This window comes from Nannospalax galili, unplaced genomic scaffold (genome assembly GCF_000622305.1).
Source record: "Nannospalax galili isolate Female #2095 unplaced genomic scaffold, S.galili_v1.0 scaffold33, whole genome shotgun sequence".
NCBI lineage: Eukaryota > Metazoa > Chordata > Mammalia > Rodentia > Spalacidae > Nannospalax > Nannospalax galili.
In genome coordinates this window covers 1,554,364-1,567,207 of record NW_008335436.1, presented here as the reverse complement: position 1 = coordinate 1,567,207, position 12,844 = coordinate 1,554,364, and the positions used below count along the sequence as shown (strand labels likewise).

The window sequence follows — 12,844 nt, the reverse complement described above, 5'->3', positions numbered from 1 at the left end:
TAGGCAACCTTGGTATATTTTTTCCCATCCTTTCACTTTAAGATAGTGTCTGTCCTTGAAAGTGAGATGAGTTTCTTGCAGACATAAAAAGGTAGGTTTTGTTTCTTAATCCATTCATCTAGTCTGTGTCTTTTGACTGGGGAGTTCAGTCCGTTAATAGTATTTAAAGTTATGAATGAAAGATATGTATTGAATCCTGTCATTTTTATTTTTGTTTACATTCTTGATATAGCTGTACTTTTCCACAGTTATTCCTTGATTGAATTTCTTTCCACAACCCCTTGGGTATAGTTATTCCTTTCTTCAAGTCTTTGTATTGCTTCCAGAACTCTCTGAAGGTCTGGTTTTGTGGACATGAATTCCTTCAGCCCATTTATATCATGGAAGACTTTTCTTTCCCCTTCGACTATAATATACATTTTGGCTGGGTATAGTAGTCTGAGTTGGTATCTGTGGGCATTTAAAACTGGGAATACTTTGGTCCAGGTTCTTCTGGCTTTCATAGTTTGCACTGAAAAGTCAGCTGTGATCCTGATGTTTTCCTTTGTGTGTGACTTCTTGTTTCTCTTTTGCAGCTTTCAATATTGTCTCTTTGTTCTGTACATTTAGTGATTTTACTATGATGTGCCATGGAGAGTTTCTTTTCTGGTGCTGTCTGTTTGGTGTTCTATATGCTTCTTGTATTTGTACGGGCATGTCTTTCTTTAATTTTGGGATATTTTCTTCCATGATCCTGTTGAAGATCTGGTCCATGTCATTATCTTGGGATTCTTCTCTTTCCTGTATGCCTATGATTCATAAGTTTGGTCTTTTTATGGTGTCACACAATTCCTGCATATTCCATTCTTGTGCTTTCTTAAATTTTTCATAAACTTTGCTTGAGTGGTCTAGTTTGTCCAGTTTATCATCCAGTTTTAAATACTCTGTTTTCCATTTCGTTCATCCTATTGGTGAGGCTTTCTCCTGTCATTTTTAATTGGCTTACTGAGTGTTTCACTTCCTTCTTCATTTCAGCCTGAGTAGTCTTCAATATTTCTAGCTCTTTCTGAATTCATTCAGAAGTTTATCCCTATGTTCCTTCAGTTCTTTGATTTCTTTTTTGTTTTTTAAATTCACTGAATTCTTTTATCACGCTTTTAATTGTTCTTTTGAGTTCCTTGTCCTGCATTATCTCTAGGGGGTTCTCATTGTACTCCTCTAGAGAACTATTGATATTTGGTAGGGTTATGTTATTTTGGTTTTTCATGTTATTTTTTCTCTGTGATTTTGAGATGTGAATTTTTTTTGTAGTTTCTGATTCTTGTGTGAGACTCAAGCCTTCACATTTAGGTCTGCTTCTTTTTGTAAACTTTATGTGACTTTGTGGTTTCCTTTTGGGGCATGAAAAGCTGGTTCGTCTAAGCTTCCAGTTCTTTCATTCAAATTATGGAATGCTTCACGAATTTGCTTGTCATCCTTGCACAGCGGCCATGCTAATCTTCTCTGTATCGTTCCAGTTTTAGTAAATGTGCTGCCAAAGTGCGGACTATGATGGTATTTTAGATGAATATATTTGGGGAGAGTTACTTTGACTCCAATTTTTTTATTATTTCCTCAAAATAATGGGAGAAAGAAATCTGAAGGGATTTCATATTTCAGTTGTAAGTGGGAATAGAATTTATCTACCTTCCTCTGGAAAGTTATCACCATTTAAAAATTTGAGCCCAAGGCTGGGCGTGGTGCTGCATACTTTTAATCCCCGTCCGGGGAGCTGGGTTGGGGCTGGGGCAGAGGCAGGGGCAGGGGCAGGGGCAGGGGCAGGGGCAAGCTCTCTGAGATCAGGGCATGTCTGGTTACGTAGGAAGTCCCAGGACATCTGGGGCTGCAGGGAGACCCTGTCAAAAAAATAAAAGTGTGCTCAGTGACTCATTTTTTAAAATTTCATTTCAGGTTTTACTCTGCAGAAATCAGTCTAGCATTAAATTATCTTCATGAGCGAGGAATCATTTACAGAGATTTGAAGTTGGACAACGTCCTGCTGGACTCTGAAGGACACATTAAACTCACGGACTATGGCATGTGTAAGGTGAGAGAATCTCCTGCTTGGAAACTTGTCAGTAAAATGACTTTATGTTTAGGGTAAAATGAGTACTGCCTGGTCTGAGGTGTTTCGAAAGTATAGCATAAAGGCAAATGTACTTTTAAAAAGTATGTTTTATTTATTATTTTTATTTATTTTATGTGTACGAGTGTATTGCCTGAATGTATGTAAATGTACCTGTGTTTTGCAATGCCCGCGGAGATCAGAAGGCGGCACTGGATCCCTTGGAACTGGAGTTACAGTTGTTGGCTGCCATGCAGGTTCTAGGAATTGAACCCAGGTCCTCTGTAAGAACAGCCAGTGCTCTTAACTACTAAGTCATCTCTCCAGCCTAACAAATGTGCTTTTCCCCACTAAATGTTTGCATAATTCCAAATTTTCTGTGATATCTATGTTAAAATAAGGTTTATTTTCTTTTTATTGTTTGTAATTTTTTTCTGTTTTGAATATTTTGACACTATTCAAGAAAATTTGGAAATAAGAATCATCTATAACCTCATTACTTCAGCACAGTTTTTGCCTATCATCTTCCAGTTTTTTGCCATTTAGTAGACCCTGAACATAGGTACAAATTTTTCTTGGGAGTTTCGTTTTTGTTTTTTGCTTTTTTTTTTTTTTAATTTAAATTCCAAATATCTGACAAAGTATGATAAATCCCTCAGAATGTCTGTTTCTTGGTGTGTAAATCTTCTGGTCATGGTGTTTCATTTGAAGGTCTGATCTTTTCCCACAATATCTGTAGACTATTCCACTTACTAAAGTAGCTGCAAATGCAAACATCCTCCTAGTGTGTCCCTGTGTAAGCTGATCCCCATCCACCAGGAGGGAGGAAGTACCACCAGATCCCATTGCATAAAGCGGCCTATGGTATTGAAGATTTCATGTTGTTATCTGTTCAGCCTCTATTAGAAAATAAAATCTTCACAGGGCAAATCATGTATAAAAGTCAAAGCTGGGGCTGGAGAGATAGTTCAGCGGCTAAGAGCACTGGCTTGCTCTTGCAGACCCAGGTTCGAATCCCAGCACCTCCAATGGCAGCTAATAACCGTTTATAACTCCAGTTTCTGGAGATCCGCCATTTTTCGCATGGTGCTGCTTAATTTATTCTGTTATGTGAAGTTTCAGGTGTTAAGTAGTAGGAAGTGTAGTCAGTGGACACCTGTGTACACTTCACTTACATTTGGAGTCCTTTTTCATCTCTGCCATTTTTTTCTAGCATGTTTTTCATCTCAAAATTTTTAAAAAGTCACAATAATAATGGATTCTTCTGAGTCTTGTGAAAATAAAACCAAATAAAAATAAGAAGAATGCTAACTTTGTTATAGAGTCTGTAAATTAGAACAGTAGGATTTTTGCTTGCAACATGACTGATTTTGAAATTAGGAAATAGTCTGTATTTCCAGTCAATATAGACTGTTAACTTATGTGTGCGTGTGTTTGCATATACATGTGGAGGCTCAAGGTTTGACATGGGATGTCTTCCTTGATTGCTCTCCAACTTACATATCAAGACAGGATCTCTCCTTTGAACCCAAAGCTCGCTAATTTGTCTAAGTGTAGCCAGCCATTTTAGTTTGTTCTGGAGTTCTGTCTCCTGTGTGCTGGGATTACAAGCCAGCCATGCCTACACTTCATACAAACAGTGCTGAAGATCCAAATACTGGTCCTCTACTTGTTCAGCAAACTTTTTACCCTCTACCATCTCTCCATCACTGTAAGGAGCCTTTCTTTTATAATTTCCTGTCCTCCTCCTTTCCACAAACATATATAGACATTCACACTGTATGTAGGTAGAGGACATTGTTGGGTTGTTTTCGTATGTTTGTTTTGGTGGGATTTTGTTGTTGTTCATATCTGTTCTTTTGAGACAGGGTCTTGCTCTGCAGCTCAGGATGGTCTGGGACTTACTGTGCAGCTGAGACTGACCCTGAACTTGGAGTCCTCCTGCTTCAGCCTCCCAGTTATTGGCATTGCACCTGTGCTGCTGTGCTTATTTTTTGTGTTAGCTCTAGTTTTTGTCTAAATTCTTCTTTTGCTTAGTTATTGCTGTATCAGATCTGTTTTGTGGTGTCTGTATAGTAGAATCTCATACCATGATTGAAGATCATGGAATTTTCCCAGTGTATCCATTTTTCGCTTTTTTATTTTTAGATGCATAGAAGTTTGTATTTGTTACAGTTCTTAATGATTACTCCATTCATTATTACTCATTTTTTCTTAGCTTGTTTGTGCATTTTTCCTTAATTTTTCACCATCCCACAACCATTAGAATACCCAAGCACAAAACTTATTGCATAGGAAGAAATGACCGTAAGCAAAATGTTACAATATCAATAGTCATGTTAGGGTGAGGAATTTAATTCATACTCAATTACTTTACATCTTTGTATTAAATTTTAACAAATATACCATTTTAAAGGCAATTTTATCTTAATTAAACAGACTAACTATCTAGTGTGGCCAAGTTTTCTTTAAGCTACTTAGTAGCAGTTTGCCATTTTAATAGTAAAGGCAAGTGCTCTTGTGATAAGTTAAGTTTAATGTATTGCATACACATGCTGAATTCATGTGGTAGATGAAACAGATGACTTTACAACAGAATCTTAAATCTTATTTTTTCTTCCTTTTTTTTTCCTCCTTTTTCCCCCCATGAAAGGAAGGATTACGGCCTGGAGATACAACCAGCACTTTCTGTGGTACTCCTAATTACATTGCTCCTGAAATTTTAAGAGGAGAAGATTATGGTAATAAATAAATAGGTGGTATTTTAGCTATAGTGAAATTGATGGTTTAATGTGGTACCAACTGCATTATAATACACTATAGCATTTTAATATTGCTCTTATAAATTTTTCTTGGTCCTAACCTACATCTAAAAGCAGAGCCAGTAAGTGCAGCAATTTGTGGGATGCATACACACTTAAATAATAATTTATAAAAACCAAAATCTAAAAGCAGAGCCAGTAAGTACAGCAATGTGTGGGATGCATACACATTTAAATAATAACTTATTGGTGGCCAACACTGAAGAGTGGCGAGCATTGTTGTTATAGCCAAATTGTGTAAAACACTTTTAAAACCCTCCTGTGAGGCTAGAGCAAAGGCTCAGCAGTTAAGAGCAGTTCCCAGCACCCATGTTGGATAGCTTACAACTGTCTGTAACTGCAGTTCCAAGGGATCTGATGCCCTCTTCTGGCCTCCATGTGTAGTGCATTCACTTGGTACACATATGTACACTCAGACACACACGTGCACATAAATCTTTATTTTAAAAAAAAAACAAAACTTAAAAATAAATAAATAAATAAACCTAAGCATGGGGCTGGATAGATGGCTCAGCAGTTAAGAACACAGAATGTTCTTGCAGAAGACCTGGGTTCAAATCCCAGCACCCACATGGCACCTAACAACTGTCTGTAACTCCAGTTCCAGGGATCCACCAGCCTCTTCTGACCTCCACAGGCATTGCATGACATGGGTGCACTTACCTACATGCAGGCAGTACACGCATACACACAAAAAAATAATAAAATATTTTTTAAAAAAAACATGCTAAGCATTACTGATTTTTATTTTACAAATGAGGAAACTGATAAACAGAAAAGTTTAAATAACATGCCCAAAGTTGTAACAGCTAGAAAGTGACAAAGTAGATTGATATTCAAACCCACATCTTGAACCTCTAGAAGATTGTTCAGATTTCCTAGGTTATTTTCCCCAGGAGTCTAAAAGATGGTCAAAAGACTGGCTGCTCACCAGGCAAGAGTCTACATTTATTTTGTCTTAAAATGGTTCTGACCATTTGGTATTAGCAGGTGTAAAGGAAAACGCTGTACTTCTGAAAGCTGCTCACGGTGTAAATGCAATCTTTTTTTTTTTTAAAGATGTATGTGTGTGTGTGTGTGTGTGTGCGCGCGCGCGTGCGTGTGCATGTGCATGTGTGTATGCATGCTAGGTGTGTGCAGGTGCCCATGGAAGCCAGAAGAGGACGCCAGGTCTCCTGGAGCTGGTGTTATAGACAGTCGTGAGCTGCCTATTGTGGGTGCTGGGAACTCTACTAGAGCAGCAAGTGCTCTTAACCATTGATCCTGAGTAGTGGTGGTGTAGGCCCATAATCCTTGGGCTCTGGAGATAGGCAAAAGGCTCACAAGTTCAAGCCTAGCTAGAGGTATATAATGAGAACCTGTCTCAAAAAAAAAACAATGAAAAGGTCCTAAAATCTTTATCACTTATCAAAAGATTAAATTTTAGAGCCGGGCGTGGTGGTACACGCCTTTAATCCCAGCTCTTGGGAGGCAGAGGCAGGTGGATCTTTGTGAGTTCAAGGCCAGCCTGGTCTACATAGGGAGTTCCAGGACAGCTGGGGTTACAAGGAGACCCTGTCTCAAAAAGACTAAAAAAAAAAAAAGATTAAATTTTAGTCCAAAAGAATTTATTTCCAAATATAATTTAATTACATCTTCAAAACAAAATATTAGGTATTGGGCAAGTCTGAAATAACAACTTTATTTGAGAAAAAAAGTTTCATTGTTCATACTTTTATATTCTTTTAAGTGGCTGTCTATGGCCCAGCATGGGGCATGTGTCTTTAATCCCAGCACTTGGGAGGTACGGGCAGGCAGATCTCTGAGTTCAAGGCCAGCCTGGTCTACATAGTGAGTTCCAGGCCAGTTGGGGCTACAAGGAAACCCTATCTCAAAAAAGCCCAAAAAAAAAAACCCAAACAAAAACAAACAACAAAGCAGATTAAGTGGCTGTCTGTTAATAAACCAAGCATCTCTAGTTCAGTGCCACCATAATAGTTAAATCTAATTGCAACTTATGTTTTCATTGTGCTTAAATTTTCATTCATGATAATAAATCTCTGGTTTCTGGCTTTCATGCATGCGTGGTTCATGGTTTAAAATTTCTTTCTGAAGGTTTTAGTGTTGACTGGTGGGCTCTTGGAGTGCTGATGTTCGAGATGATGGCAGGAAGGTCTCCATTTGATATTGTCGGCAGCTCTGACAATCCCGATCAAAACACAGAGGATTATCTCTTTCAAGGTAATTTGCAGTTTTGGTAAACATTGCAGAAATTAGGGTACCTCATTATTTTGAGTAGAAAGGGGGATGGTAACTTGGAAATCCATTACTCCTAATTATGAGATTTTGATTAATTAATTAGTTTATTTTAGTCTTTTTGAGATGCCCGGCTATGAGACAGGGTCTCCCTGTAGCCCCAGCTGGCCTGGAACTCGCTATGTAGACCAAGCTAGCTTCGAACTCTGAATCCCAAGTTCTGGGATTAAAGGCATGCATCACTACACCCGGCTGAGATTTTGACTTTTTAAATATACCCTTCCTATTTCTATCATCTCCAGTTCTTTTTGCAGATACTCACCCCCCTCAAACTCATAACACAGGGCTAATTGATCCATCATAGATACCAAAGGAGGGAATCCTGGCTGGAGAGAACAGTCTTTACACAGGAGCCTGAGACTGAGCACGTTAAAGAACTGAAAAGTAGAGTACTAAGAATATCAGATCAGGTGGGGCGTGAGGACTCAGAAATACTCACAGCAGGGAATGCTGGGAACAGAAACAAGAGGCCAAGCACAGGGACCTCTAACACACGCTGTGAAGATGGCCATGAAATTCAGTGTTTAATAATTAAAGCCATCACAGAATATGAGTGCTTCCTATAATAGGGAACCTAAGTGGCCGTCGGGTATATGGAGACATTCGGTCTCAGCAATGATTAGGGGGGTATACATTAAAATGTTAATGAGCCACAACTTCATACCTGTGTATTTGGCCAGTACTGGTGAAGACATGGAGCAGCGGGCGCTCTCGCAAACTGTTAGTGTGAATGAAAACTGACACAATAGATTTGGAGAATGATCCCACATTTTCCAATAGCATTCTATACCAGATATTCAAGCGTTTTACAGATATTAGCTCATTTAAAGCTTGTGACAACCTATGCAGCAGGTGGGGTTTTTTTTCGGGGGGGTCTTTTTGAGACAGGGTCTCCCTGTAGTCCCAGCTGTCCTGGAACTCACTATGTAGACCAGGCTGGCCTTGAACTCACAGAGATCCGCCTGCCTCTGCCTCTGCCTGCCGAGTGCTAGGGTTAAAGGCATGCGCCACTCCGCCCAGCCAGCAGGTGTTACAGATAGTCAAAGAATAAAAGATGCATACAAATGATAAAGGCGTGTTCAGGTCCAAGGCAAGCTCTGAGAAGGAGGGCGAGCTAAGGCATTAGGAGAGTACATTAAGTGCTTCAGTTGTGTCTGTGATGGATTGTCTACTGAAATGCCTTAAGTATTTCATAATAAAGATTTAAAGAGTAAAGACACGTGAAACGCAAAAATAATACTAATTTTTATTTTTCTAGTTATTTTGGAAAAGCAAATTCGTATACCACGCTCTCTATCTGTAAAAGCAGCAAGTGTACTGAAGAGTTTTCTCAACAAGGTATAAATTGTGTATAAAAATCTTTTGTGGTTTGTCTCTGCATCTGTCAGACTGGTAAGTAGAGGCTCGGGCAGTGTAATCTTTCAAAACAGAGGATGTATCTTTTCAGTTAGAACTGGAATTTGTTTTGTAACCAAAGAGACAGCATCAAATCCTAAGGCAAGTTATCCTTACCCAGCTAGATTATGCATTTGATGCTTTTCATGTGATTGATACATACATATCACATTCTCAGGGTGGAAAGATTGAGTCTCTAGGGCTAGCTATGCATTTTCAGCTTGATTTTTCATTTTCTCTCTGTCAGTCTTAGAACCCATTCATCACCATGTACTAGCTCTTGGTCAGTAGTGGTTTTCTACCCATTGTCATAAAAAACCCTTATTTAGATAGAAGATAGGGAAGTGTTAACCTTAATGTGAGCATCATTGAGTGGCTTCTTATAGTTTGTAGGCTCTGAGTTTAGGATCTAAGATTATGAATTTCAGAGTCATAAATATTTCAAATAAGTGACAGGCAGACAGGTTAGTGTCTATTTATAAATCTCTTAGGTAGATAATAGTGAATTTTAACGAAATCAGAAATTGGAGCCAAGTTTAGGTGGCTATTTTATATTAGGAAAGATTTAAAGTTGAAAGCTCATCTTTTGCATAATGAAAAACAAAGTTGAGAGGTGTTTAATGTGTAAAATAAAATGCCTTTACCAGAAAGAAGACATTCTAATTCACAGTAAGAATAAAAGCCCCAGTTTCATGAGTTCCAGATTCCTCCTTAGTCCAATGACTAGGTAAGAGCTGTGTCACTGTCTTGGATTATGGTTTGTCCCTGTTGTTGAGCCCAGGACTGTGACACTTAGTTAAACATAAGCTTGTGGTAAAGTTTGGAAGTTTCTGTATCATGGCTGAAATTCTAGCCCATGCCAGAGAAAAAACTGAGGGCTGTTCTTATTTCTCCTCAAGTTTAAAGCAAAAGTGGAGGTAGTTCTCACTTTTAAAACAAAAAAGGGAGAGGGAGGCTGGAAAGATAGCTCAGCTTTAAAGCAATGGCTGCTCTTCCAGAGGACCCAGGTTCGAATTGCAGATCAGGGAAGGGATCTAAATACTATCAAATTATATTGAATGAAAATTGCAAAAATTCACTAAAAGGTAAAATTTTAAAAATCAATAAAATTTAAAAGTTAGAAAACAAAATCGCCGGGTGTGGTGGTACACGCCTTTAATACCAGCACTTGGGAGGCAGAGGCAGGCAATCTCTTTGAGTTCGAGGCCAGCCTGGTCTACATAGTGAGTTCCAGGACAGCTGGAGCTACAGGGAGACCCTGTCTCAAAAAGACAAACAAACAAAAAAACCAAAAAAATGAGTTGCATGTGGTAGTGCACACATTTAATCCCAATACTTGGGATACTTGGGGGCAGAGGGAGGCGGATCTCTGAGATCCACGCCAGCCTGATCTACATAAGGAGTTTCAGGACAGCCAGGGCTACTGGGAGACCCTGTCTCACAAAACAAAAGGTCTCGGGTAGTCCAGGCTTGACCTTGAACTCTATATAGTGGACGATGGCCCAGAACTTCTGATCCTCCTCCTCTACCTCCCAAGTGCTGGGACTCTAGGTCAGCACCACCAGGTTTAGCATTCTCCACTTGCTGACATGACAAATTGAGGAAGAGCCAAGAGGAACTCTTACCTGTTGTGAGCTTTAGATCACTCTTGGATCTGGTCTGATATTTCTGGAAATAGCTGGATATTCCATCTTCATAAATCAAAGTATCACGTAATAGGAATGACACTCATCTAGTTCTTGGAACATTTCCTTCACCATAGGATCCAAAGGAGCGATTGGGTTGTCACCCTCAAACAGGATTTGCTGACATTCAAGGACACCCATTCTTCCGAAATGTTGACTGGGATATGGTATGTAAATTTGGGTTGTTTTCTAGCTTAGGTTTTGTTTCCTAGGGCAAAGTTTTATTGTGTTACTAAAACTAAGTATCAGAAAAGTAGTATATTATAGCTTAAGTAATTTAAAAGTACTCTAAATTACTTTTTAAAGACACTTTAGAAACAAAACAGAATGTTAATATAATAGGACAGGTTGTAATATTACTGGGGCCCGTATCAGTGTTCAAATTAATGAAAGGTGAACATGAGTGTTGAATATGTATAACACCATGCTTGGGAAGGCATCAGAGAGCAGAGGAAGATAGAGAGGGCAGTGTTTCCGTGTGCAGACCTGAGCTGTCATTGATGTGCCTTTTTAGATGGAGCAAAAGCAGGTGGTGCCTCCCTTTAAACCAAATATTTCTGGAGAATTTGGTTTGGATAACTTCGATTCCCAGTTTACTAATGAACCAGTCCAGCTCACTCCTGATGATGAGTAAGTAAATTTCTACTCACTGGAATCTTTTTACACTTCTTTTGAAATCTCCATTTGTTTATTAAATTATCCTGTAACTTAGGTAAACCTATTCCCATTGCTAGATACTTGAACCCATCGTGCTGTTATTCACTCTAGCAGTGGTATTTTCTACTTGCCTTTGCCTGCGTCATCCCAGTTTTCACAACAGTCTTGCAAAGTAGGGATGGTTATCTTCGCTCTACAGATGAGGAACCAAGGCTCAGAGACAGAAAACAGACTTGTGCAGCTGTCGGGTGTAGTCAGGACTCACCCAGATCTGACTGACAGGCCTGTGCTGGTCCACTGGGCTGCACTGCCCCGTTTTCATGATGCACACCTTTCTGCGTATCCCCTTTAAAACTTACACGGAGTTTTCTGTGTAGCAGTGATCAGAAATGCTTGAGTTGCAACTTTTAAAAGTATAGTGCAGATTAACGAGGTTGCCTTCACAATCTCTGCAATTGAAGGGGCCCTCACTGCTAGTGTTCACTCTCCTTCTGGCCCAGTCCTGTCATGTTCTTCACTCAGTCATCCTAATGGTCTCATTGATGCCTCCAGTCCTTCCCTAGTTGCTGCCACTCAATGGATTAATCTTGCTTTGACCTAATGGCAGGACTGAGACCTCTCTGGTGTGAGCCTGCCCCCTTCCCGGCTGTCCACAGGCCACTTTGCATCTCAGGTCTGGTCATTCTTGATTTCTCAGCCTTCCTCTTGCCCTGGAAGGGGCTTGCTCTGTGGGTAGTGTTTAGACCCCCCCACCCCTGTTTCCTGCTGTTTCATTTGTCACTTCTCATTGCTTCACCACCTTTGATTTTTCCCAGCTTAAACTCTTAGCCTTTTTTTATTTTTTTGTTTGTTTTTTTTTTTGGTCTTTTTGAAACAAGTTTCCCTGTAGCCCCAGCTGGCCTGGACCTCACTATGTAGACCAGGCTGGCCTTGAACTCAGACATCTGCCTGTCTCTGCCTCCCAGTGCTGGGACTACAGGCATGCACCACCACACCCAGCTTTAATGTAATTTTTAAAAAAATTTTTGAGAATTTCATACATGAGTGTTTTTTTTTTCTTTTACAAAACCTTTATTGAGAATTTCATACATGCATATAAGGTGTTTTGATCAAATCCATGCCCACTCCCTCCCTTCCAACACCTCCCATATCCCCCCATCATTTTTTTCTTTTTCTTTTCTTCTTTCATTTTTTTATTTTTATGAGGCTTTTGGCTACTCTTAACATTCCCCCATCTGGAGAGGTAACCCTAAAATCTTTTAAGGATTAGACACAAGCTCCAAAATACTTTTGATATTTTTGGCCTTTGACACAGAGCATGTTGCCAAGAGGCCCAAGGACATTTTGACTTCGGTCAAGAAACTGGCTCCTTTTCTTTGGGGTCTTTTCACCCTAACTGCCTAGCCAATTCCTACCTCCTATACTTTTATTTCCTCGTTTTTTTTTTCTTTCGGTCTTTTTGAGACAGGGTCTCTTTGTAGCCCCAGCTGTCCTGAAACTCACTATGTAGACTAGGCTGGCCTTGAACTCACAGAGATCTGCCTGCCTCTGCCTCTGCCTCTGCCTCCCAAGTCCTGGGACTACAGGCATGTGCCACTACACACGGCTCCTACCTCCTATTCTTACCACACCATCCTCTGAAGAGGTTACCCAAATTGCCAATAGGGAATCAAGACACAGACCACTCTGGCTTCTTCCTTGCTGAACAGGGATACAGGGTGAGGCAATTGGAGTACTCACTGAGTGGGTTTATCTAAAAGATTCCCAAATTGCATAACTCTTAACACTAAGGGGAAAAGAAAGTCCTTGAATCATGAATAGGAGTTGTGAAGGAGAAGTCAAAGCAAGAGTAATTAACATTACAAGTTCTAGACAGGAAACTAGAAAAAAAAAAAAAAAGTAAGAAC

The 12,844-nt window shown here is 39.6% G+C and overlaps 1 protein-coding gene and 1 non-coding gene across 2 annotated transcripts in view; one reads left to right on the top strand and one right to left on the bottom strand.

Annotated features, from left to right (window-relative positions):
- Prkci (protein kinase C iota) overlaps positions 1-12,844 on the top strand; it is a 69,407-nt gene that overhangs the window by 52,788 nt on the left and 3,775 nt on the right. The window contains exons 12-17 of the mRNA XM_008830114.3: positions 1,930-2,065; positions 4,737-4,824; positions 7,000-7,125; positions 8,459-8,538; positions 10,358-10,447; positions 10,795-10,910. Of these exons, the coding sequence (XP_008828336.1) occupies positions 1,930-2,065; positions 4,737-4,824; positions 7,000-7,125; positions 8,459-8,538; positions 10,358-10,447; positions 10,795-10,910 (636 nt within the window). The remainder of the gene's footprint in view (positions 1-1,929; positions 2,066-4,736; positions 4,825-6,999; positions 7,126-8,458; positions 8,539-10,357; positions 10,448-10,794; positions 10,911-12,844) is intronic.
- On the bottom strand, positions 1,420-1,522 carry LOC115069822. Its single transcript, XR_003849052.1, has one exon. It is a non-coding gene; the product is annotated as a U6 spliceosomal RNA (small nuclear RNA).